A 27,734-nucleotide genomic window follows, 5' to 3' on the forward strand; every position below is an offset into this window, starting at 1 on the left:
AGACACTTACGGTGTCTAGAATTAACGTAGCTTCAAGAACCCAGTGTGCACAAAACTCAGAAAAAGCTGTCAAAAACTGTCTTTGTGATGAAAGATGCATACAGAATGGTATCTATATTATATGTTCCAGCTGTTGAATTATGGCTGTCTTCATTCCTGTCCTAGTGTGCAACAGTCCTGCAGTCACAGCAGAGAGCCTATAGCTCACCAGTACAGTGAAATTGCTGCAATATACACTGAAGTTTAAGGAGAAAATGTAGTTTTACTTCTGACTGTTTGAACACAACTATCCACCAGACTGCATTAGACAAAATTTCTACTGGATTTGCAGGGGCATTCAGGAAGAAAGACTGAAACATGGAATTTTTGAGACCAAAATAAGACCTTCTCCATTCATGACAGAATGAAGCAGATAGAGCAGATACATTGCTTTAGGACCTTTTATGTCTTGCTCATTTTCCTGGAATTAAGTAGCAAGTGTGTATCCATGTCCCTGTTCACATCAGACAGCTACTGAAGGAAAGTCCTTAAGAGTACTCAATTCACTGGCAACGGGCAAACAAACACCCAATGGCATGTGCTGCTGTATCAGGAAACGGGATCAGCAGGAGAGAGATTAAGAGCAAGATCCCAACTCACATAGGAGAAGCTGGAGTTTTCAGCTGAAAAGGGTACACCCACCAAGGTGCAGCCTTGTGGTTTGGAGCACTCCCCATACCACAGCACAGCACTGCCTACAAGGCTGCACCATGCACACTGGGCCTAACTAAGCTGGCTTCAAAACAGCCCTCCTGAAACAAATGAACTGAGCAGCTGCAGATGGAAACGTCTCAAAACAATGCTTTGAGCCAAAGCCACTGCCATGAAACTGCGCTGCCAGAGAGACACAGCACAGTCAAAGGGTGTGAGAGAAACACTGTCAAGTCTGAGAAATACAAGGTAGAAGTCAAATCTTTCAAACCTGCTCAAGAATGCCAATTCAAGAAGAGCTCCCTGTTTTTCCTTCCCACTGGATTTTCTTCAAGCTGAATCACAGAACAAGGCTGTGTGAGTCAATCCACACAGTGTCTATTCCTTTCCAAAACACTTTTCCCCCCTTTACCCTTCCCTAACCTCCCCTTGCCCTCAGGCCTCTACCATAACCATGGGCTTCCAAGAAAAGCTCCTGGATTGAGGGCTTCCCTTGGAGATTTTACCCAGAACTGGGACAAGACAAGCTCTTGCTCTGGAAAGCAAAGAGCAGGGATTTGGATTACATTGGGTGATTTAACCTGGTGATTTTATGCTGAGTTTAAATCTAGGAGTAAGGAATCTCTCCCTTTCTGAGGAACAAGAGTTTCATCAGAGTTCACATGTATACAGCCATGTACACCAGCACAGCTGTGTCTTCCTTCACCTCACAAGAGGAAAGCACCCATATCCTCTGGCACAGGCTGCTGGAGTTATTGGGGTCCCCCAGGTCACTGCCAGCTGAGTGGAGACAGGCACTGAAAACACTCCTCTTCCTCATGTACCTGTCAGGAAATGTCACATCCCTGTGCCTGCAGACAGCAGCTCAAGCACTTGGAAGGCAGCTGGATGAGGCAGGCTCTCACTCAAGCCCAGACCCGGCCCACTGAACATGCCAGGGCTACTATAAAGGCAGAACAATAGAGTACTTCCGTGGTGGATCTGTGTTATATCTCAATTGGATTAAACCACCAGAAAACACCAGGGCAGAAGGCAAGGAAATGTGTGTTCTGTGAGTGAATCACGTGCCTCACTGCAAAAAGGGAATAAAGGGTCAAAGTAATGAGAGAGCTGGGATAAATGTAGTATGTTCCCTTATAGCTCCTCTGGGAAGGATACGTTCATCTGTAATCTGACTGCTTCTGAAAGCCAGAAATAGATTTTCCTTTCCAATTCCTGCCATTTATTACTGCTGATTATTAAAAGCAATGTGCCCAGCTGATTTACAAGATGGCAGATTCCCAGCACCATTTCTCATTTTCACTTCAGTGAGGAAGTGTTTCTCTTATGACAGACAGGGGTGATAGAGACACAGAGTAACCCCAAGTGCTTTGTGTTCACGTTTTACCCGAACCAAAACATTAGAATCCAACAACTTTTTAAAATTCATTTTCAAGTAATTGGCTGAATGGATGGAGCCAAAAAGCAGCAGGCTCATTGCTTCTCTCATTTCAACAATCTGACATCTCCAGTCAAAATAATCAAAGCAGCTGCAGTTTGATCCTTCATCTCTTCCCTTTCAAGTTGTTTTTTTCCCTTGGCTTTTCCTCCAGTCACTGAAAAAGGATGACTTGAAGTTCAATAATACAAGTATATTTGCACAACAAAACTCAAACCATGGGGTGCATCCCTGCTTTCCATACCTGTCAAATGCAGATTTGTTCAAAACACTGAAAATAAAACATCAGTGTTCAAACTGGATTCTGTATTCTAGATGTAAACAACAAATCACCTTGAAAATATATATCTTATCTGGTAAGATTTCCAAAGTGAGCTTAAAGGACAATCTCGCTGACGTGTACTTACCTCAGATACTTACACACCAACAAGCAAGAGGAAGTCTCACATCTAAGAATAATTGAATGACAAGTTCTTATTTTAATGTCAGTTGCGAGACACAACCAATTGAATAAACTAAAAAGTAATATAACAATTACAGTATGCTAAAATGACCCAAATCTGGCCAGGAAGAATACTAAGAAAAGTAAAGCTGGAGATAGAAAAGAAAAATAAAATGGGAGAAACCCTTGAATTCTCTGCAACAATATTAATCTGAATTTTCTGTACCATTGTACTGCTGGACATTGAATAATTTTTAAAAAACAGGTACTGTTTGCAGGTCTTGCTAACAATAAAATTGGATTTAATATCACCCTCTAGCTATTTAGCAAGGAGAAGAAAGCATTTTAAAAAAAATAACTCCAAGAAGTAATATTTCAGTGATTACTATCTCATCCAAACCTAGAGAATACCATTTGAAACTTATATGTTAAGATTTCATATCAGATTGAATAAAAGTATTTGCTTGCTTGCTTACTTCTTATTAGAGCTGAATTTGTCCAATTGAGTAAGTAAAAACAAAACTAGGTAGTTGTGAAAGTTATAGGACTAAAGCCCACTGGCAACATTTCCATCACAAAAATAAAAGAAAAAGGGTAAATGGCTATCTATACTTTCACAAAGGATAAATGTCTGTTTAATCTTTGATGTTTTGTGGCAGCCTAAAATGCATCTAGTATATACTTTTACCTCAGGACTGATTATTTTAAAAGTATAAAATAGAGTGTTTATCATATTTAATTTGGGAATACAACCCAGGTGGTTATGAAATGCTGGAGGAAAATGTCAGAGTAGTATTGGACGTTAATATAAAGAGGAAGTGTTCAGAGCTTTCTGTAGGCTCCACAGGTGAATTTTGGGGGAAGTTTTTTGCTCTAGGATATGCACTGGCTTTCTGCAGAATATAGACAAAAGTATGGCAGGAACACATCCAGAAAATACCAGAACATATCCAGAACACAAGCAGAAAAGCACCAGTGGGACCTCTCTGAATCTTCATTTTTAATTAATTTCTCTAATACTCGGAATTAAGCAGACTCTAGACACTCTTCAAAGTTCAAGCAGAGTTTTGCACTTAAAATGTTCCTAACCTGGGAACACAAGAGTATCCTTCTCCCAGGTATTACAGGTTTACTTTGAGTTCTTACTTACTTTTTGAAGTTTTATACAGTCAGCAACTAGTTTATGTAACTAATATTAAATTTTCCAAAGGAAACACTTTAGAATTAGCATCTAATGTCAGTCTAATTTTGTATCAAAGCACTCTAATGCTACCTATAGTTAGAACTCCTTGGCATCTTGCGTGTAATTTTATAAAAAAAGTTGCAATTATGGTGAAAAAAAGAGATTATTTTTGAAGTTTCCTCTCTTTTTTTTTCCCGATTATATATAAAATCAAAAGTATAGATGCTTGTGGGTTTTTTCTTCTTTCTTCCTATTTTTTGTGAGGTTGGGTTAGTGAGAAAGAAAGGGATTCGGATCTTTGCCAAGGACTCAAAACTGTGTCTGGAGGTTTGTTTTCCCTGCAGATGACAAGTACTTCCCTGCATAATAATACACATCAGCCAGGTGTCTGCTCTAACAGAAATCAGGTTAGCTCCTGAACTCGTTGGAAAACAGTCCCCTCTGCACAGGAAGCAGAAAGCACGGGGCTTTGTTGTCCAAACAAGTTTTTTTCCAAGGCGCTGTGCCACATCACGTGTGTCAGTGTGAGCTGAGGCACCTCTGCAAGGTGAGACACTTGTTGCCTGCACTGAAGTCCTTATTCTAACCCATTCCTGCTTCCAAAAATCCCGTGACATTCCACTACCAGATCACAGAATAACTTTGTTGTCTGACAAAACCTTTGTGTTTTTACACAAGTTAATGCTTTGGTACAACAGTTCTCCCCGCATACAAACCAACCATTTTACAACAGGAAGTTGTACAGCTGTAGGATATAAATGGCCAGTTCAAGTCACCAGTGATAGTTATCTAATACATGCAGCCATGTAAGCAAAGGTATATTCCTATACACACAGGGATGTGTTTATGGATATATATAATGTGTACATATATGTGTAAAAGCCCACACAGACATAATTACATGTGCATGTCTTCCTTTAACAATTCCTTTCTGCTCCTGTTTACAGATTCACAGAATGTTGTAAGTTGGAAGGGACCCAGAGGGACCCACAAGGATCTCAAGGAAATGGCCCATTTATTAGCACCATGCTCTGACCAACTGAACTGATCTCAGGGTCAGAGGTCAAGAACCACAGACATTTATATTCAAAGATCACAAACATTGTAGCTACCTTTAACAATGGGTCATGCCCTGAAATCCTATGTTCCCCTCTACATTATTCCCCTTTAGGTAGAAAAATCATTTGTTAACCATTAAGAAACCCACAGCATTTAATAGGTGGAGCAGCTGCTGCTAAAAGTGAAGCTCTGGATTACAGTGTCTTGGATCACACTACTGTCTCGGATGTTGGAAAAAGTAAATCAGACCCTATAAACCTCAAGAAAGTTAATGAACCAGGTCATATGTGTCTTAAGTGGAAATTACGTTGCTTAGAGCAACCAGCAGCATCTGCCTCTATCTAGCATCAGTGGAAGTGCTCACCATTGTACCAGCCTGAGCAGCCTGCAAAGACATACCTTAATTCCTCCTTTCCCATGCCACATTCACTCTCCACCAGTCACAGAGAAGGTCCCCAAGGCCATGTCTCATCCTCTCGTATGATTCCCATGACACTCAGCAGATTCTGCTGATCCCCACATGAGCATCTGGCTCAACACCCAGACCCATCCGTCACCACCCCCCAAGGCACAGAGAGGGCTGGCCTGAGCACACCTTATCTGCAGCTTGGCTCAGCAGCCACAGGTAGGATGCAGGCACATGAGGTTTCAAGAATCTCTGCTGGGACCTGCAGCAGAGGCTGACAGCTCAGAGACCTGCAGGACAAGGAGCAGAAAAACATCCAGGCGAGGATGTTTGCACCTGGCTTACAACACCTACTTTCGTTAAAATACTTCTTTCACACCGCTTTTAATAAAGAAGTTATTTAGTTTTACACAAAGTACCACTGGTACTTCTGCCCTTTATATGGCAATTTAACCATATAGAACAAGTCAGAACAAAGACATCTCATCAAGGGAGTAGGCTCGTGTGAAAGCAGCAGGTAAAAGAGCAGGCAGAAGAGCTCTGGTTGTCCTCAGAACCTCAGTATTGCATCCATTCCTTGGAGATAATTTATCCCTTTTCCCTATTATTTGAAGAACTCCAGGATACTAAAGTATCTATCTACAGTTAGGTATCTAAATGTAGGCTGTGTTAATATCCCTGCACTCTTTTTTATCTACTCAAACCCAAGAAGCAGAAGAGGAAATGCTGCTTAATAAACATATTTCATCACCTGAATCACAGTATGAATGGGAGGCGACAGATGTCTTCTAATTAGAGATGGTACTGTCTCTGGGGCATTTGGTTCCAGGTTACATGAGACCCCACTGGAAGAAAGAATTCCAGCCCCCAAACAATGCAGCCCAATGGTAAAAAGGGATAAATTGTTCAGGGAAATTAACCAATATAATGGCAGGCACTAGTGTAGAACAAGTATATACACTCAAATGGAAGACACAATAGATCATGAACACAAACAAGAAAAACCTATAGGTCACAGAGAGTATAAAGAAAGCTGCTTCACATCCCAATGTTACACTCCTAAGAAAAAGCAGCAGCAATTAATGAAGAAAATGAAGAAAAAGAGTACCTGTAACCTGATTTGAGCAGATACAGTAATGCAGAACTCACCTGCAGCTAAGCAACAACCAATTTGCAACTGTACTTTGGGATCAACAGCCCATTCTTTTTCCAGCTAGACCACTGTGCCAGCTCTCATGTGATCCCAGCAACTATGACACACAACATTAGTGATCTAAATGATTACATGCAATAAAAATATTCTAAAACAAAAGGGAAAATAAGAAGAAATAAATGAAAAAAAAATTACCAGACACAACAGCTAACACAAAGTACTATCCTCTGTTGCTATAGCTTTGTGTGCTGTTCAGCACCCTGATGCTCTTGTAATTGAGAGAAAATAGAAAGAATCTCCATGAGGGAACAAGCTGACATAATATAAGGATGCACATCAAGGAGATGGGCACTTCTGGCCTGTCAAAAATGCTACTGCAGCTTCAGTAGACATACCTCAACTAGCTTTGCAGCTGCCTGCTAGCAGCATGGGGTCATTCTGAGGCTGTGAAACCTGTCTGCGAGTGAATAAATACTCAAATAACTAGTCTTGGCACACTGCACTGGATAATTACATCTGACAATCTTTTTCATGCCCTCAGCCTCGCAGAGCTGTGTAGGCATTATCCCAGCCTGCTACACATTTCAAAGCTGTGGTCCCCAAACCATGCATAGAGGCAATGCATTACACTTAAGACAGTGCATTATTACTCACAGTCACAAGCCATCACCACTACTACAGCACGTATCAAAAAAAGCAAAATGTGACAGCTTATATCATTGCCTCAGACCCAGCAAAGGGACATTTAGTATCAAAATTTCAGTGGTTCGCCATCTTAACATAAAATTTATTTTAATGGCATTTAAAACTAGAAATACATATACTTCAAATTTTTGCAAACTCCTAAAGGGATGCTAGCAGTGGAGCATTAGGTGGACTGCAAACAAAGCAGAGCTGAGGGGAATTGAGATTTCCTATTATGAACACAATTACTGACTTCTCAAAGGCCAAAAATCATATCACTTCAAAAAGAAATTATCTGATTTTGATAGTCATTTAAGAAATGGTGGTTTTAGGACCACAGGATGTTGAGAACAATCCTTAACAGAGGACAAAGAGCTGTCTCTTAGTCCCAGGTGAGAAACAGAACCTGAATTATTAACTGGCACTTTCAGTACCCAATGTACTAGAAATAACTGGGGAAAAAAATCATTTTCTAAAATGCTGAAAATATTCTATAGATCTCTTGAAAACTGTTTCTGAATAAGGAGCTCTAAAGCCATGGGAGGAAAAAAGGCAAAATCTAAAAATCTGAAGAGATTGAAGAGAAGAAAGAAGCTACTTTTGCAGATGAGAATAAAGGTTTACAGAACATCTAATTATATCTCAGTCAAAAACTAGGTTCAAAACATATGAACTGCTTGTGGCAAAACAAATCAATGGAATATTTTAATTGATTTTACCAGCACTGGAGAAGGCCAAAAATTCCTGAAGTCCCCTCTCTCATGTACAAACTTTAGCTCAGTTAGTACTGGATTTAAAGTTCTCATTAATACTTCAGTTTTCCTTTGATCTCATCCCTCTCACTTGGTGCAATATTTTAAGGAATATTTAAATGAATACTTGCAAGGAATGGACAAAAACCCCCAACTTTATTTATCATAATTTATTTTGAATCATCATCCATCAAAACTCAAAAGCTTTTTTGACTGTAGAAATGACAATTTTTAAATTATTAGTGCTAACACAATTAATGGGGGTTTTTTTGGCTTCTAAATGCTTAAGATCCATGTTTTTATGGAAATAGCAAACTCAGTAAAATAGCATACAACCCCTTAGATTTGGATGCTATCAGCATACTCTACCTGGCCACAACACAGGTCCTCCTCTCTCTTTGTCCTAGATTTAGCACATGCTATGGTCTGTGAGGAGAATACTGAGGAAACCCTCAATGCCTTGAATTTTTTTTTTCCTATATAAAACCAACCAAACAAAAACAACAAAAAACCTCAGCCTTTTTGCAATTTTATTGCTCAGCTATTCTAATCAAGAACATTCCATCTCAGCTTCGAGCTTAACAGCTTCATTTCAGATCTGCTTCCCTCAGGAGCAGACACTAGCCTGCAGGTAGCCTCACCAGCTGCCTGCAGGTAGCCTCACCAGCTGCCTCTTAATTTCTGTTCCTGGACAACTCCGAACATGCGCCCGTGGCCCCACCTTCCTTACAGTAAGTCACATGCCAAAGTGAGTCAGCAAAATATGCTTAACCATTTTCCAGAGAAGCAATGCTTGTATTAAATGAATAAATAAATGTGGCCAGAATGTGCATTTCCTTACAAGCTTTTTACTTTTATTTTCTCTGTTTGGATAAGTATCAGAGATACATTCTGGCTTCATGTCACACAAACACTTAGATGCTATAAAAATCCAAATTTAAAGATCTTAAAACTGTCCTAACAATTTGGCATTGTGTGCTCTATCACTATATTTTTATCTTCAGTTTAAGATGTTTTCCCTAGCTGTAACAAAGGAAAATGGATGTCATTAAACTGTTTTCATTAACTGCGTGACACAGTTCAATAGTTTTTTATCTAACCTTAATTCGCTACCATCTTTCCTCCACCACTGCATTGTTCATGTGTGTCACCCTCTTCTAATTCCTGTGACAAATATAATTGTAATGATTTTATTTAGGATCAGCACTTCCTCTCACAATACAAAAAGGTGAAAGTTAAAGCAGCTCTGTCACTTGGTTCTGCCTGGAAGTCGGTCAGGGCAAAGGCAAGGCAGCTGTGGGGAGCAGGCAGCAAACATGCTGCCTGTGGCAAACTGGTCTGGGGGCTGACAGAAGCCAGGAGCCACCACCAGCAGCCACTGCTTCATTAATTTTACTGTGTTTCAGGGAGGTGAAGGACTGAATCACCAACAAAGGAAAAAAACCACACCCTGTCATATTTCACAGCTACCAAGTTAGTCTTAACTTAAACACATTTTTAAACACTTATTTCAAACAAAAGAACCAATTGTACATAATATTTTATTTATTAGTATTAATTTAAATATTACACTAGACTTAATATTACACTGTTACAGCATCTACATAAAATGATTTCTATACATTACAGCCTGGAATGACTTTTAACATTTGACTAGAGAAACAAAAATGTTAATCTTATTCCAGCCTTAATCTATTTAAAAGAAAAGAAATATTTAAATAACTAATTCTGTGTTTTCTATGGCTGGAATAACCCATTGTTGATTTTGGCAGTGCCTTTACTACTTTGACTGTTCACAAGTTGTCTTACAGTTTCAGACAGTGTCAGACCTAGAGACTATATCTCATGCCAGCTGGAGTGGGAACATTGGTTTTATGTATAGAAATACAGATTTTAGAAGTCAGGGTCTGCTAGCAGTTTCTCTACAAACTACAATGGCAGCTGTGCTAGAGGTCATGAATATTACATAAGGGCTGTCCATGTATTCAAGCCAGCATCACTAAGCCAAATTCCCATAGCAACACTCACATAGATTTACTCATTGCTAAGAGATGCATCAGTTCAGCAGTAAGCACTGCACTGCTACCCTGATTAGTCTGCAAGATACTATTACTTCAAATTTTCTTTTAAAGATTGTGCATTTATTGATAAAATTCAAAACTTCACCTGAATTTCAGGGCAGCCCTTATCATCTTTCCCAGGAGCAAAAAACCTCAAACTAGCAAAAACCACCCCTGATAAAACTGGAACTCCTAACTACAATCAGCAATCTCTGAGATACAAGGCTGAAGGGAAGAAGTGCTTCTGTTGAGTTTCTGCTACAGTGATCCCAGGACAGCAAGATCCAACTTCAAAGAGATGTTCAGCATCTCCTACACTTGGCACACTCCAGCAGCTCATTAAAAAGCTGCTGTAGGAGCTCTTATTAAATATCAGTTAACAATTAAATTTTAAAAATAACATTTTTGGCTTCCCTATTCAGGTTTTCTGGCCCGATGAAGATGTCTGCTTGTGCATTATAGTACTGTATTATTTACAGAGCTGGTCCTTGCCACACGACCAGCCACATGAGCTCAGTGATCTGGACTCATGGATTTCTGAGGAACCTTTGTAAAACAGGTGGCATAAAGGGGCAGAGGTAAAGCTGGCAGTGCAGAATTAAATGGTATAGGAGATGGAAAGGAGATAAAGAATTAAAAAACAAGGCAAAATGAAGAAGGGGAGTCAGAGAGAAAGTGAGGGAAAAATGCAGATCAGGTAGATCTAAGGGGGCATCTTAATGGTGTATTTAAATATATCAGAACAAAAACCAGAAAATAGTAATACATTTAAACCTGGCAGGTAACATACAAAAAAAGAAAAACTGGAATGAAGTGATAAATGAATGATAATAAGATGAGCACAATTTTTACAGGTGCAATAGTATTTAAAGACAGAGCACAGATGAAAGAAACAAGCCCATCATTCTCACTGCTAAAACCTTCACAGTCCTAAATGCATCTCATGGAAAATACATAAACACACAGCAAAAACCTAAAGCTCATTTAGTATTTTCTTACTACATTGTCACTATCTGCCAGGAGTAAGGAGAGAGGAGAAATCTTAAGAAGACCTACAGAAAATGACTCATGGGGTCACTTAACACACAAACTGTAAAGAAAGTCAGTGAAGTCTTTAGGAAAAAAAACACCCTTATAACAGATTCTCCCTATTTACATATTACTTGTAGGGACTGATCCTTCATTGAAGGGAAATGAACAGGATGTTTGAGGGCTGATTTTTGACAGTGTAAAAGCATTAAGTGCCGTAGCAATCCATGGGCAAACTTTCACAAACATCTTCAGCTTTGACCCTACACACTGCAACAAATGCTTATATTTAATAAAAGAAGAAATGCACACACTTAAGCAAGAATTATTCTGAAATACATTAGTCATAAGCCTGTTACAGAAAACTGATTCTAAGTGATTTTTCATGGAGCATAGATTTTCAACTGCTGTCTGGAATGTTTATAAGAGATGTAATCTATATGTTAACACATTAAAAACACCTTATCACTAATGGATGAGATGACAAAGAATCATGAAATGCTTTGGGTTAGAATGGATCTTCAAAATCATCTAGTTTCAACCCCTGCTTAAAGCCGAGCATTTTATGAGTTTGTAACACAAAACAACACCTTACCTTTGCTTTTTCCAGCTGTGCCTGGGCCTGTCGCTCTGCCTCTCTCCGCACTGCTTCCCTATCTTCTTCCAGAGATACATCTGAATCAGATGGACGGCTGGTGTAGGAGTCCGCCGAACCCTGCAAAAGAAAAGGAAAAATAATGCCACAAGTGCCTTTAATGTTTAAAAAGAAAAAAAAAAAGTAGAAGCGGTTATACACCTTGCCTTTTCTCTTACTTCTGTATCCCTGAAAAGACAGTAACTGCCCAAAAGGGAAATTCACTTAGAAGAAATTATGCCTAGGTAAATGTTTTCTTCTGGAAACTTTCAAAAAGTGCAGGTGTCTCCTCCAGTGTTTTATTTCCTGCCCTATCCTTGCACTCTTATTTGTGTGCTTTTCAGCAAGCAGAGACAGTTTCTCTGTAGACTTACAGCACTGGTGCAGTGCAGGCTGAAGGACACACAGCAGCTTCAAGGATGGCTCCATAAAAATTAGAACTCTAAACAGTGACAGAAATAGCAAGCAAACAGGCTTTCTATAATCAAAATGCAAATTTAGTATCAATAATTACCATTACACAATACCACTGCTAAGAGATTTAACCTCTGCTATGCATTTTTATTTTAGGGCAGCCTCTTTACCTGACACACTTTCCCCATCAGAACTGCAAATGGCTCATATCCATCTCTGCCCCTCAGCAAAACATGCAAATGACCACAAATCAACTTCCAACTAATAAAATCCGTCTGGACTCAACACATGTCCCTATATCACCACAATGGAAGCAGCCACAATGCCAGAACAGCTCTATAAATAATGACAGCTCTGCTTTCCCTCTGCATCTCCCTGCATACAAAATAGAGTTCTGGTAATTCAATCAGAATGAAAACAACTGTCCTCTCCTCGCCACCTTTTTTCTCTCCTTTGCAATACATACAATATAAGGTGATAAGGAAAATGCAGGGCTTACACAGATATCAGAATTCTTCAGGCGTCCTCCTTTGGCTCTTTTCAGAAGCCTGATCCAGGTGGCCTTCATTAGCCAGACAGCTCAGTTACTGTCCGCAGCTGCAGCGCCCGGCACTGATCTCATAAAACATGTGCACACTGAGCACTGCAGAATCACAGCTCCTTTCCTATCCATGCTCTGCTGTGAGAGCCTTCCTTCTCTTCCCTCTGCGTTTCAAGCTTCCAGCCTCCCTGTTTCCAAGTATTCTACTGCAATTAAATTCTCAAATTTTCTCATGCCAGTAGGGGGGAAAAAAAATTTAAAAAAAAATTCCCAAAAATCCACACCACCTCCAAAAATTCTCAACTTCAATGATAAAAACATAAAATAAAACCGGCTTCGTAAATATTGTGAGAGATGCTTCAGCTGATCATAAACTGAGATCGATCACAGAAAAATACCTAGGGCTTTTTCCTTTCTGTTTTGGGGGGCGGATTTGGCTGTTAAAAATAGTGCTTGTAAAAGAACCTTTTAAAATCCTGTGCAAAATGTATTCAGTGACATTTGCAAGTGCAAAGTTCATTTCATCTCTTCCTAGATTGGCTGGGGGTGGGGTAACAGGCTGTTCATACCACTGGGCATGCTCCATATGTGCAGCCTTTTACGCAGATGCTCACATCACACTGGGCTGTTAGCCTATGCCAAATTGCCATTTTACATCTCAAGGGTAAACAGCTGGAAAACGCGAGGTCCCTGTGAAACTGCAAGAGCTGGTACAGCGTCTCGTTCCCGTCATGGATGTCTGCTGCCAGCCACGTTTCCCTTGGATGCTCGGTTCTGTCACGGAGTGCTGCCCTCCGCTGCAAAGCGCTGAGCTCCACTCACAGCTCCCTTACAGAAACCAAAAATATGCCTGTTGAGTCGGAACTTAACCCCCTGGTTACTGCTTATATTTTTTCTGACATTAGCACAGGAAAGAAGTAAAGAATAACTGCAGCATACCACGTGACACATAAATATTAGATCCTAATATGACAAAAGCCAAACAAAACCTTAAATTTCACTATTCTACTTTTTCAGAATCACCCTCTACCCTGCAATAAACTGACATGGCAGGAACATGCTAAGGCAGGTTTTCCTAGTGCATTCACGATTTACTGATGGACATGCAACAATCTAGGTGAAAAAGATCATTGTAGCTGACTGCAGTGCCCACCTTCCATATAAATTCAGATTTACAAGAACAACAGCGAATAGAGATTACAGTGAGAACAGTGGTCATGCACATGTTGCAGTATGTCAGCATATCCCAGGAATGATTGAATCCTGCCATGGGGTTTGTGTCTGTATAACAATGAAACTGCCCATCACAAGTGATGCAGCAGCCTACATTTCACCATTATTAGAACAAACAACAATTGTTACTAAACTCACAGTTCAAAATAAAGCTAATTTTTAACTTTACAAATATTTTATTTTTTTCTTTCCTGAAGCCCATAATAGTTACAGCATAGAATTTAGTAAGCTTTGAACTGACATAAAATTATTCTCCAAGGAATATTTTGCTTTTCAGGAGTTCAGATACCTTTGCTAAGTTACAGTGATTGTTCAAAATTAAAATGTCGCCTGAGCTACAGCAAAAGGAGCAGAAATCAAAATGAAATGTACTCAAAGTTTATTGAATTTTTTAAAATATCTTGTCTATTAAGAAAATATATGGAGGCCCTGTAACCTCCCCAAAGCCTGTCAAATTTTGCTATTTCTTTAAAATTTCCCTTTGCTGCAACTTCTGACACAGTTGCCAATGGAAATAGTGGGAAAAGATGAGCATCAACAAGCAGAAGACAGAAGTTTAGTGCAGAGTTTAAATCTCTGTTATGGTTGACAGACCAGTGACTTGTGGACAAAACCACTGATGTTATCACAGCATTAATGAAAGCTGAGATGAGCTACCCCATAGAGTCCCAGCCCCCAGGACAGTCTGCGGTCCCTGAACAGTCAATTCTCCTTGGAAGGGCACATCCAAACCCCTCCCCGCCAGCACTGCAGTTCCTTGGTGCCACTCTACTGCCATGAAGAATGGTGTCACAAACCAAACCCAAAGCAACACTACCTTTAGGTAAGAGGAAAACAAACAAAGCAGCCATTAAGCCTGATAGGCAATCACACGACTGTGTGGGTGTTAACTTTCTACAGCACTTCCATGGTGAGCACATCATATTTGACACTGATCAAGTGGCATAACATCACTTTTACTATCCTTCATTCTGCTGTCCACAAGGGATGCTACCTAACTGGTCCTCACCTTATAAAAAAAAAATCATGAAGCACAGTAACATAATTCTTATCTCCCTTAAGGGGAAAAAAATGCCTTTTGGGTCAGACTAGAATTGTTAGAACTGGAATTTCCTCTTTCAGGCCACAGAGATCATTAACAGTGCTTGTCGTCTTGCGTTGGCCACAGTCCCAACACACTTCCAAAAAATCAGACTGATTCCATTTATTTTAATTATGTTGACAAATTGCATGATTAAAACTCAGTATTACCTTTATTTTCCCTGTGGTACAAATGTGGTCATGTAAATTTTCTGTGGATAGGGACAGCTGGACACTTCTTTGCTTTTTGAATATGGAAAAAACTCACAACAGGGTAATCCAGGAAAAGGAGGAGCATACAATTACATGAAATTAATTGTGTAGATTTCTGAGTATTTTTATATGACCTAAGAATGGATTCCATCACATTAGGATGAAAAAAAATTAAATGTATACAAAAACTTGGATGAAACTGTAATAGAAATACCTCGACTCTTCAATAAAATAATGACAAGTGGACGTTGTTCATGACAACCAAGGAAACTATACTTCCTCCCTGGGTTACTGAAGTTTCTTTGGGTTACGCTGGAGAACAGTAAAAATCTTTTTGCAAGAGCTTCTGAAATTCAGCCTTTGTGAAATTCTTCATGTCTCCATCTCCTTCCACTGCAAAATGGAAGAGCTGCAGTAATATCTGTAATTAATGTATGTTACTGCAGCCCCCAATTCTTCATCTTTAATGGGAAACTGCCTAATAAAAGTGAGAGAATTCATGTTAATAATTACTCCATCTATTTATTGTTCTTTTTATTTTCTTCCTTATTTGTGAGGTCTACAAGCCCAGTTTATTTGAAAAACAAATTCTTGTTTTAATAACATGCTTGACAAATATTTACCAACTATCTTACTAGTTATTATATTAGAGTAGCATCTGTGAGTTATTCTCATGGTGCAAACTCATACTTTTCACACTGCTAGTGGTCATATGTGATAATATTTGAGCTCCTTTTCCTTGAAGACCATAAATGTCTGATCTTTTTAGTATTGTAGAAGTGTGTCATCTTCAGGAAACTGGGTCCACCTAGTAAAAGGGGTTTTTTGTATTATTTCCATTTACTTGCAGTGGAAACTATTTAAGTAAATTAGGTAGTGCCTCTAGATCTCTTATTTTTCCTATTAGTTTTCTGTACCCATGCTTAACTTTCATCAGTACAGTTGGAGCTTAAGTACAGATTTTGACTGATAAATTCTCACTGCATTAATATAGCCACCATTACTCTTACCAATTGATATTGCCTCTTACCAACAGTTGTGGCCTTTATATTGTGTTTTTCCCTTAAAAAATAAAAATAAAAGCAGTCTGAGTACAATGATTAACTTAAACAGGGTAATCCACTTAGGAATTAGATATCATTTTCTAGATCACTGAAAATTTTCAAGTAATTCTCTTCTTAGAAAGATCAAACAAGTTCCTTCAAGCAAAGACTTTTCACACTATTATTTATTAAATGAAGGCATGAAGCAGTAAGCAAACATGCATTGAGAATTTACTAGGAATAAAGAAATATATGTGACTGCACACATGCATAAAACCCTTAATTTATAATAGTGGGGTCTCCCTCTGAGATATATTTTTATCTTCTTATTCACTTGATGCTAATGAGACTTTTAAATCCAAAAGGAGTAATACCTTTATGTCTTTATTTGATTTATACTTTGAATATGGAAATCTCAGGCCTCGCTGTGCCAATAAGAGGAACAAATCATTTCAATATTCAGAATTTATAAAGAGATATTGTTAACTGCTTATCTTCTTATCCTGTAGCAGTATTAAGAATGTCATCACACATCCCGCTAGGACATGATTTGAGATGGTATCTTATGTCCTTGTGATGTGCAACTCCTTCTTGTTTGCTATGAACTATAGTAAAACAAAAAAGAGTTATTTCCATAACATTTTTATTTCACTTAAAATCTTTTAAAATTGATTCAGAACAAAGGCAAAATGTGAAATGTCAAAGTTTAGCATGAAGTGAAACTGCTGACATTGGCACATCATAATATGCCAACAGGGAATACAGACTGTCATTTCATCCTAAACTGATCAATCTGAAAAATGCAAGCTACAATCAGAATCACTCCCACAAATGCACCATGAGTAGAGGGGACCTCAGTTTGGCAGAGGGACCACAGGTGGTGAACGTGAAAATTTCTTATTTATGATGTCTTCTCTAGATGTCTAAACAATGTCATTATTTTGAATTATATTGAAGAAAACACAAAATGCTGCTCTGAGAATGCTATATAATATTATATGGATGTTAATTATTTGAGGGTAGAATTTATAGAAAGACAAAATTTAATTCAATTAATTGTTTTCAAGGTATATTTGAAGTGTATGACAAACTGAAGAAATATCTTTTTAGCAAAGGAAAAAGGAGAGTCCATGTTTTCATTAAGGCAATATCAAGCAGGAAGTGTTAATTCCTTGTGTGAGGGCCATGGATGCTTCACAACCTGGCAAAGTCTAGTCCTGATGTCCTCCCTGGTTCTTGGCATGGACCTGCAGTACAGTGCCACAAAATTTACATGTAAATAGACAATTATTATCCAAGGAGGGCTACAGCTCCTACAGTAGGCATTGAAATATTCTGCTATCTTTACATTTAAAAAACAAACCGAATGTTGATTAGAATGGTTTTGTTGTTCTTTAAAGCTAATGTGGAATTGCTATGGTATCTACAGCCATGGGGGATGTTCAAATTGCAGGACTGAAATTTTAGAACAGCTGGGAGCTTTAGGGTGACAATGTGATTAAAAAGGAGATTATATGGGAAATCAGTCTTCTCTTTACCCTTAACATGACTTTGGCAAGCTTGATCGCAGCACCCAGCTTGCCATTAACAGGTTTGCAAGGTGCTAATCCAATCAACAGCTGCCTGAAAGCAGAGTTTTTTTAAATAGCTCTTAGGTTTGCAGAAGACAAGATTTTGGCATTCAGGAACCAGGTAAACAGCTGTACCAGGTACTTTATCAGGAAAAATCAAAACAACAAAAGCCCCACACCAAGCAACCCACATATTTGCACTCACATTTCATGATAGTAGCCTAAATGTTTGCTTCTGTGTTGTTTCACTAGGAAAAAGTGGAATGGGTAGGTATTTTTAGAGGAACGATGGTCTTTTCATGGCAACTCCTCAGAAAATCTTTGAAAATATGCAAAAAGGCAGCTCCAGAACTCAGCCCAGTTATCAAACAAATAGAGCCCTCATAGTCAGAGCTAAACATTTCCCAAATCTATGGGATGCTCTGGTGTGTTAGTTTACCTGTTTTTTTTCAAAAAACATCTAAGATGGAAAACTCCTTGAGACCATATTGTGCTAGGCACTGCACAGTCACAAAGTGAACGACAAACACTGCCTAAATGAGCTTGCAATCTGAAGGCTGAGAGAAAATGAGCAGAAAAAGACAACAAAGGAGTAACAAGGGGATCAAGGTAGCAATGCAATAGGAAATAAAGCATTTTTAAATATTCGATACCAGCATTATGACTCATCCCTTGCATAACCACAGTGGGTTGTTCTTTAAGCAAGTTTCCTATATGTATTATGGCAGAGATTAGTTCTGTGAAAGCCTCTGAAGGAGGATAATCTGGTAGCTCTGTGTATTCTGACAGAGAGATTCTCACATTTATGAAATAAGAGAAAGGGCTTTTGAGGAAGAGGGCAATGACAGAAATAGAAGGCAGTCTCCAAATTCATTAAAAGAAAAAGCTTTATCAATAATATAATCACATCATTGAGAACTTTAAAAAACAAAGCAAAAAAAATCCCCCAAATTAAAGGAAAAGAAATGGAATTTGATGTTTTGAGACAATTAACTGGATCTAGAGAATGGCATTAAATTATTAATGATTTTGAGCTATAGAGGAAAGTCCCAGAGATGACAGAACTAAGATGTTGCCAGTGGAATAATTTGGAGACAGGTGTCAAAGGAAGAAAAACACACCAAAGAAATGATTGCAAGTGCGTGAACCTAAATCATCTCACTTTTGTCTCAGACCGTCAGCACACACATAGATATTAACACAGATTGATTGACTCATGGTAGCTTTTGAAAACTGATAACTTGATTGTATGTTTGACCTTAAGTAAAGGTAAATCAGACTTATTAGTAACAACAAGCTGACCTGTGGTGCTGTTTACTGGGGCAGAATGGGGCTTAAAAATTACAGGTTTTAAGGAAAAATGGAAATATAACTTTTGACTGTATTTATTAACAAGCAGCAAATATCACAAAGGGAAGAGAAAGACAACTCAGAAAAAAATAATTTAAAATACAAAATGCTACGTGTTGATATAAGAGCACAGACAGAAAGACAAAGATTGGGTCAGCTACAAAATTAAAACTGGACAGTAAAAAGGAAAAATGGAAAACACATCTGGGATGTCAACAAGAAAACAGAAAGCTAGAAAAGGAAAGAATTTGCAGGAAAGCATGGCAACCATCATCCCAATTTGTCTCAGCTCAGTTAAAAGTGCCAATTTAGATTCTGTGTTCCAGATCGTCAGTATATTTTTATCTGGGATTTTGGTTCAAGTCATTAAGATTTTCTGCATACTTAAAAATAGCTTCCTTGAAAATTCAACATGAAATTCTGTTACCAGTGGAGAATTCTGAAGAGAAAAAAATATTTTCCTTGAATTTTATCTTTTATCTCCATACATACAAGCCCTACCTGGTTTTCAAATGTAACATTTTTCATCTACTCCAGATAAAAAATTGAAGGTTTTGGAGCTTGCTTTCTTATTTGTTTTTTACCTTGTTAAAAATGTTGATGTTAAGCATATATAATGAATTTGTCTGTATTTGACTATTTCACATAATCATAAAACATCCTGAGTTAAAAGGGAGCCACAAGAATCATCAAGTCCAACTCCTGGTCCTACAAGGGACCATCCCCAAGAATTGCACCATGTGTTTGTGAGCATTTTCCAACCTCTTCTTGAGCTCTGTCAGGCTTGGTGCTGTGACCACTTCCCTGGAGAACATGCTCCAGTGCCCAACCACCCTCTGGGGGAAGATCTTTTCCTAATTTCCAACCTTACCTTCCCCTGACTCAGCTTCAGGTTATTCTCTTGGGTCCTGTTACTGGGCTTGACAGAGAGGAGAAGAGATCAGTGTCTGCCCCTCCGCTTCCTCTCACAAGGAAATTGTAACTGCAATGAAGATTCACCTCAGTCTCCTCCAGGCTGAACAGACCAAGGGACCTCAGCTGTTCCTCAAACTGCTTCCCCTCAAGGCCCTTCACCATCCTCATGACCCTCCTTTGGACACTCTCCAATAGTTTAATATCTTTTCTATATTGTGGCACCCAGAACTGCCCCCAGCACTCGAGGTGAGGCCGCCCCAGTGCAGAGCAGAGTGGGACAATCCCTCCCTCGCCTGGCTGGTGATGCTGTGCCTGATGCCCCCCAGGACACGCTTGGCCCTCCTGGCTGCCAGGGCACTGCTGGCTCATGTTCAACCTGCCATGGACCAGGACCCCCAGGTCCCTTTCCACAGGGCTGCTCTCCAGCCTCCCATTCCCCAGTCTGCCTGTACATCCAGGGCTACCCCATTCCAGGTGCAGAATCTGGCACTCGCCCTTCTTAATCTGCATATGATTGGTGATTGCTCAGTCCTCTAATTTATCAACATCTCCCTGTAGGGCACCTCTGCCCTCAAGAGAGCCAACAGCTCATCCCAATTTAGTGTCATCACCAAACTTATTCAGTGTATCAGTATGTCCTGTGTCCAAAACATTGATGAAGCTGTTGAAGAGCAGAGGGCCGAGGCTGGAGCCCTGTGGAACCCCACTAGTGACAGACCTCCAGTCTGATGTCACCCCATTCACTGTAACCCTTTGTGCCCAACCCATGAGCCAGTTGCTCACCCCCACATGATGTGTTTATCCAGCTGTGAGCTGGACATCTTGTGCACAAGGACACTGTGAGAGACAGCATGGAAAGCTTTACTGAAATCCAAAAAGATTACTTCAACTGTCTTCCCTTGATCAACTGGGTGGATTATATTGTTATAAAAGGAAAATAAGTCTTTCCAGCAGGACCTTCCCCTCAAGAAGCAGTCTGGCTGTGAACAATGACTGCATTGTCTTTCAGGTGGTTTTCAGTAACTCCCAGAACAATATTCTCCATAATTTTACCAGTCACTGAAGTGAGACTGACAGGCCTGTAATTTTCAGGGTCATCCCTCTTGCCCTTCTTGAAAACTGGGACATTTTCCAGCTTCCAGTCAACTGAGACCTCTCTGGATCACCAAGACTGTTCAAAAATCATTGAGAGAGGTCTTGCAACGCCATCAGCCAGCTCTTTGAGTACTCTTGGGTGAATCTCATCAAGCTCCACAGACTGATAGGCAGAAAATCCTGCACAAATTTGGGGCTGACAGAGTTTATCATTATCACAGTCATGGTACACCCATGCTCAGGGCTCTGGGCCCCCCAAAGCCCATCATCAATGTTGAAGCAAAGAAAGCATTAAACATCTCTGTTTTTCCTATGTCCCCATTTGGGAGGTGACCATCCTCATCAAGTAACTGGTCAATGTTATTACTGGATTGCCTTTTTAAAAACACTTTTTATTGTCCCCCACAGTAGAGTTAGCTTCAGCTGCATGAGTTTTCTCCCTACAGTGGTGATCACGGTCTCTGTAGTCATCCCACGTCTCCTGATCTTTCTTCCACTGGCTTTCTTTGCCTTAGCTCCAGAAGATCCTGCTCAGCCAAGCCAGCCATCTGCCTTGTCTGCCGGACCTCTGACATTTTGAAATTGCCCACTCCTGTGCCCTTAGGAGGTGGTGGCAAAAGAGCAACCAGCACTGATGGACCCCAATATCTTCAAAAGTGTTTTCCTGGGGAGCCTTACTCGCCAGTTCCCTGAGCAGCCTGAGGTCTGGTGTCCTCATATCCAGGGTTGAAGCTTTGCTGGCAGTTTTCCTCCTGTCACCAGAGATTTTAAATTCAACTGCTTCATGGTCTCTGTCAGCAAAAAGGCCACCAACCACCACTTCATGGGATCTTCTTGTTAGCAAGCATCAAATCAAGGAGGGCATCTTTCCCAGCCAGCTCCCTTAGTACCTTTACCATGAAGTTATCATCCAGATGTTCTAGGAATCTTCTGGACCTGTTTTTGCTAGTTTTGTAGTGATCCTAGTTAACATTTGGCAAGTTGAAGTCCCCCATAAGGACAAGGACAGATGATTTAGAACTGTCCCTTAATTCCTTAAAGAATAATTCATCAGTGTCATCATCCTAGCTGAGTGGCCTATAGTAGACTCCCATGATGATATCTGCTTTATTTGTCTCTTAATCCTTACCCAGAGGCTCTCAGCTGTGCCAATGACAACTTCAAGTTCCAGCACTCAAACTTTGTCAGCTTTCAAAGGTAACAACTGCTTTTATACGTATTTTTGCTTGCTACCCTTCATTTTTATGCCATAAATACAGTTTTCATCTGTTTAAATAACTTTTTTGCCATCCCTTAATGAGTTAGTGTGACAATGATATACTCTGAAGAAACCACTGCCATACACTAGTTGTCTACTTATAAATCCAGATCATCACCTGCTACTGAAATTTTGATTTTCTAGTCATGATCTCTTGTTAACAGCAATCAACGACTGTCATGACATAAAATACTGCCATTTGCTCACTGCTTAGATTAGGAGAGGTTTTCTTACCAACACCTGTGTTAAACTGTGCACATGAAGACTAAGGAATTAATTCAATTTCCCTCACCCAGGCTTACTGAAAGCTCAAGCCCGTGACACAGAGGTTCATTTGTGATTCAGCCCAGGTATCTCTTGTAAACACAATGACCCTTTAAGCAACTGCAGCCTTCCTCTCTTTGATACTGCCAGAAACACCAAGTGAGCAGTTTAGCACTGCATGGCATCATTTATTTCAGGATATAAACACTGCAAAAAATACACATCCTCATCAATGGGCTAAATCTAAGCCCATTTTCCAAGAGTGTCAAAGCCACATGAGTCCTTGTGGTTTCAGATGTTAGTCCTTTGGTTAGTCTTCATCCTCATAAACCCCTTGAAAAATATCAGGACTGTTTCTTTATACCCATTACCTATCCACCAGGTCTAGCATAAAATGAAGCAAACTACTTAGGATTTTACCAAGAGGATGAGGCTCCTTTCATGATTTACACATTTCAATCATTCTCATCTGATTTCAAGAATACAACAGTCTGCAATACTTTACATCAATGAAAATATCTCTGGAAAGGCCTTTTGTCCCTCTTGTGTATCACCTATCAAAATAATCTTGAAAAATTCCCTTTCTCCAGCATGTATTTTCATGGTTTTTGTTCTAAACCAAAAATACACCAGTTAATGTATAGATTACATGATGCCAGCTGTCTGCATCCATTGGCTCATTTAGATTTGTCTCTAAAAGCCACCTGACCTAGAGCATGCACACAGAGTAGATGAGGGTATCAGCCTAAAGGAAGCACTACACGCCTGATTCTCCCATCCCAATCTATGTGGCTGTCACTGCTTGCACAGCTCCACCAACTGTCCTTTGAAAGAAAGAGAGTGAGACAGAGTTTGTGATTCTGACTCTGCTCATTTTAGAGCACTATTCCCATCTCTTTACTAAGAAATAAGACTGAAGCCTCTGTATGTTACTGTTTTCCATCTGCAAGGCAACACAAGAATGTGAAGAGTATATACAATACTTGTTTACAACAAAATAGTGAAAGTTTCCTAGAAACCATCTGATAGTATGTAATACACAATATTGAATAAACCTAAATGTACTTTCTCAGAGATAAAACAGATATTGTACTATGGATTTATGTGAACACTAGAAATAAGATTGCTTAAATAAAGATGGGAGGGTTAAAAGAGCAGTGTATGTTTTAGGCAACACGGAAGCAGAAATGTGCTTGCTGCTGAAGAGGGTGCTAATGATTAGATGCTAACCTGAAAGGAAATAAAATATAAATGAATTGCAAAAGAAAAACTCAAGGAAATCATAAAAGCAGCAAATGGTGTGGTGAACTTTTATAGCTCAATGTTGGAATATTTTTTGTGTTCTGGGACATTCAAAGGTAGTAAAAGTACAACAGATATTTTCCAGGATAACAACTGAACTCAGGTTTCTAAAATTATTGCAACCTAGAAGACCAAGAATTTTGTGTTTTTCAGACATAAGAGAAACTGATTTCTTTCTAATTCAGAACAGACTTTGCCTGGGTCAGTAAAGCACATTACATCTTATCCCTCACTGAGCCATTTCCTCTTCTAAAGGATACACCAAATTTTGGACCGCTGGTTGTTCTTCCATATATTGTTGCAATACTGAATGCTGGCAGAAAATACATGTTTGATTGTCCTGCCACCCACACATCTGAGGAGCCTAGCTCCTTACTGTTGATAACCTCCTTGTAGATGCTGAGTGATCTCGACTCCAGGCTGTGCAAGCCCCATTCCCTTAGGCTGTATCTGCAAGCCAAGTGATCCAGCCCCAACCGTTCTGGGAGCCCTTCACTGAATCCTCTCTGATTTATCCACACCTTTCTCCTGTTGGGCACCAAAACTGGTCAAAGTAAAGCAGCTGTGTTCTAATGAATGCCGTAATCATCTCCCTGCACAGAGCACCTGTACTGCTTTTCATACAGTAATCAGGAGTTTGGGATTTCAGAAGAATCTGCAACTGGAAATATAGACTTCTCAAGAAAGAGACAACATACACCTTGGGCAAACCTTCCTTTTTGGATTTGCTATGCAACGGTCAACTTGTTCAAAAATTTTAAGACAAGCAGTACTCACACTGTAAAGCAACATTATTGATATGCTACAGGATCAATCAACTTTGTAAAATCCCTCAGATAAAGAGATTTCTTCCACACTACCCTAGCAAGTTTCTGACTACAAGTGAGTCTCCAGCACCTGCAGTGATGAATGACACAAGAATGGAAACTCCAGTTCTGCAAGTCTTAAGGTCTCAAAACATGCTGTGCTAACTCTCATCAAAGAAATACAAACAAGCCTAGGTCATCCCTAAAAATTTGTTTTCTTCAGGAACTGCGCTGGCTAGAGCCTCCTTTTTCCTCTCTGATCCATTGTTTGCAAATGAAATTAATTTCCTCCTTTAACTCATATGGTTATGCTCAGTCAAAAGTCATATTTCTTCCAGTTTGCAAGCGAATTAGTTTCTGCTTGAGGAATTACCCAAATGTATCAGCTATACATCTGCTTCTATCACTGCTGGATTCCTGCTGAGGGGCAGGAATATGACAAAGATGGCTCTGATATTGCCACTCTGCTGTGCTAATTAGGAAGGCAACTGATATTTTGATTAGAGTTCTAAAGATAAAGAGAGTGAGCAAGGAGCAGCAAAAAGTAGGTAGGTGGATGATGGGCATCATTCATATTACCCAGAGGAGGAGCACCATGACAAAGTAGCAAAGAAGGACAAAGCTTCAAGAGGAGAAATATCAGGGTAATATGAGAGAAATATGAGAGAATATTTCAAGCATGTAAGAGATGGATGGCAGACCAATGAGCATTCCTGAACTTTTGCTAGTTCTTGCCATGCTCCAGTTTAGCAACAGAGATCACAAAAGCAGAATGATATCTTTTCTAGGACGAAAAGTACCATATAAAAATACCATGAAACAAAAAAAATTATCTCAATGTTATTTGTTATATATGGCTGCCATAACAGACTATCTTCCTTTTGGTTTTTATTAACAATACACATTTTTGTAAGATTTAATCACCTCTGTTCTCTATGAAGCTTTCCATTAAAGCCAGCCAATAAATATCCAGCAGTTCTAGGCTTCTTAATTGAAGTACATAGCAGAGGGAATCCCACAACTGTTTTTTTTCTGCTTACAAGCATTCAACAGGCGCTCTGTGTTCACCCAGCTTTACACAAAGTCAGTCCCCAAAGTAGGTATGGGCAGAAAAAAAATTAAAAATGCTGAAGAAACCTGAGATGCATCACCTTTCCGAGGTCACACCTAGGGCCCACTCAGTAGATTGTATATGCTCTGCTATACCACAATTCAAATACATTTGTACTCAAAACCCCTCAAAGATTCTCGAGACACAATGCTGCATTCCCTGGTCAGGTAAAAGTCAGAAGTCATCACTAAATTCAAGACTGGATTTTCACTCCTTAAGAAATCTTCCTGGCTCTCAATATTATGCCAGCTAAACTCCATTTTGGATTTAAAAAAAAGTGATTTGGTATCTTATTTACTTTCTTTTTTAATTTTAAATTTATTCTTAACTGATTTCAATTAGGCTAAAACACTTACTACAAAATATTGAAAACTTTCATTTAAGTAAACCAGAATGTCACTCTAGATTTGCACTGCTCTCCTTCCATTATTCCTTTTGTAACAGTTATTCCATCAATCATCAGCAGTAATTCATACAGTTAGCATCTCCCTTCCTGTTCAAAGTTTTTAAGTTTACAATGCTTAAAAAAAGAATCATGGCTTATTGTTTCTTTCATCATGCAGAAGAAAAGGAAATGTTTGTTGCTTAAGTTGGCACAGTAACACAAGTGTGTTCTTTTATAGCCTCTTGTGTTTTCTCAGTTGTTTGCAGACCTGGATCTTTTCATGATATGAAAAGGCATTGGTATTTTTTATTCCTGTTAATTTTCAAAAACATCATAGCCTATGATCTTCATAGCAGTTCCTTCTTGTTTCCTCTCTTGATTATTCTAAAACAGACCTTATTTAAATTGAATAGCATTGCATTCACGTCATAAAATCTACTAGAGAAGTGCAGGGACAACACTTCTAATTGTTACCAGTCAAGTGGATCCACAAAACACGTTGTCTGACTGGCAGGACTAATCTCTCCCACCACACTTAACAGACACAGATGTCCAGGTTTATTTAAAATAACCCTAAGCAAAACAGCACAATTTGCAGTATTTGGATTTTTTTTTTTAAATGTATGCATTTTACTGGGAGGCATTTGCTTACAGGAATATCTCAAATTTTATCCCTGTGGTGACAAGGCAAAGATAGCTATAGGAAATGGTATCAGCTGAATTATGTTTTCTCCCTCAGCACACCACGGCAGTCCCATCCAGACCATCTCCCAGATGTTCTTGCCTGAAAATTCCACTGAACCTCTGGATCCATGTGATGAGAACATTATTTTTTATTAAAAGACATGGCTGAACTGAATTATTCATTTTTCCTAACAAATCTATGTTCCTGGCAGGAGAGGAGGGGGACAACATTCACGCATGCATAGGAAAACTCTTAGAAGGCAAAGCAGCTTAAGTTATCAGGAATAGGTGTATGTGGTGGGTATTTAAAAGAAAAAAGCATTTTCTCACTGTCAAGTTCAAGTGAAATGTCAATCAGCAAAATCAAAATTTCACATATGGTACTAGGGTCTTGTACAGGGAACCTTATGATCTCACTTCAGCATGTCTGAAGGCCACCCATGTTCTTGCCAGGATGTCTATAATGAATAACAGAATTACAGCACACAATACAAATTATTCCATTTTAAAAGGAATTAAGGGAAGCAGAACACAACTTTCTTAAATATATGGGGTAAACCACAATGTGATACATATGATAAATTGACTATATTTGAGCAAAAATCTAATGCCTCTTTCATATCTCACTTTATAGATATTATCCCCATATTTACCTGGAATCCAAATGAAGGCAAAAGAATCACAGTGAATTAGATATTAAAGGTCTAAAATTTCAGAATTATACTGGGCATCCTTCAGTAATGGGAACTAAATCACGGGCAACTGCTGGACAAGATGAAAACTTCTAAGAGCGAGTTTTAACTTACAATGTAAAAAACATGGGGATTCCTCCTTTGTGCCCTGAAGACTTTTATATAGCCTGCATTCTCTCAATGAACCAGACTATCATCTAGTCCAGCCTCCTGCTAAATAGCACCATATTCAAAGCCACAGCAGATT

General features: G+C 39.2%; 1 protein-coding gene across 6 annotated transcripts in view; it reads right to left on the reverse strand.

Moving 5' to 3' along the window:
- The window catches only part of CACNB2 (calcium voltage-gated channel auxiliary subunit beta 2), a 252,833-nt gene that overhangs the window by 73,166 nt on the left and 151,933 nt on the right, over positions 1–27,734 (reverse strand). For 5 of the 6 annotated variants that reach the window (XM_069006684.1, XM_069006682.1, XM_069006685.1 and 2 more), the window contains one exon: positions 11,492–11,611. In XM_069006684.1, coding sequence (XP_068862785.1) covers positions 11,492–11,611 — 120 coding nt within the window. Of the gene's footprint in view, positions 1–11,491; positions 11,612–12,443; positions 12,513–27,734 lie in introns of those variants that run through there. The other variant, XM_069006688.1, reaches the window with a different exon arrangement.

The sequence above is a fragment of the Aphelocoma coerulescens genome, chromosome 2, assembly GCF_041296385.1.
Source record: "Aphelocoma coerulescens isolate FSJ_1873_10779 chromosome 2, UR_Acoe_1.0, whole genome shotgun sequence".
NCBI classification, from domain to species: Eukaryota; Metazoa; Chordata; class Aves; order Passeriformes; family Corvidae; genus Aphelocoma; species Aphelocoma coerulescens.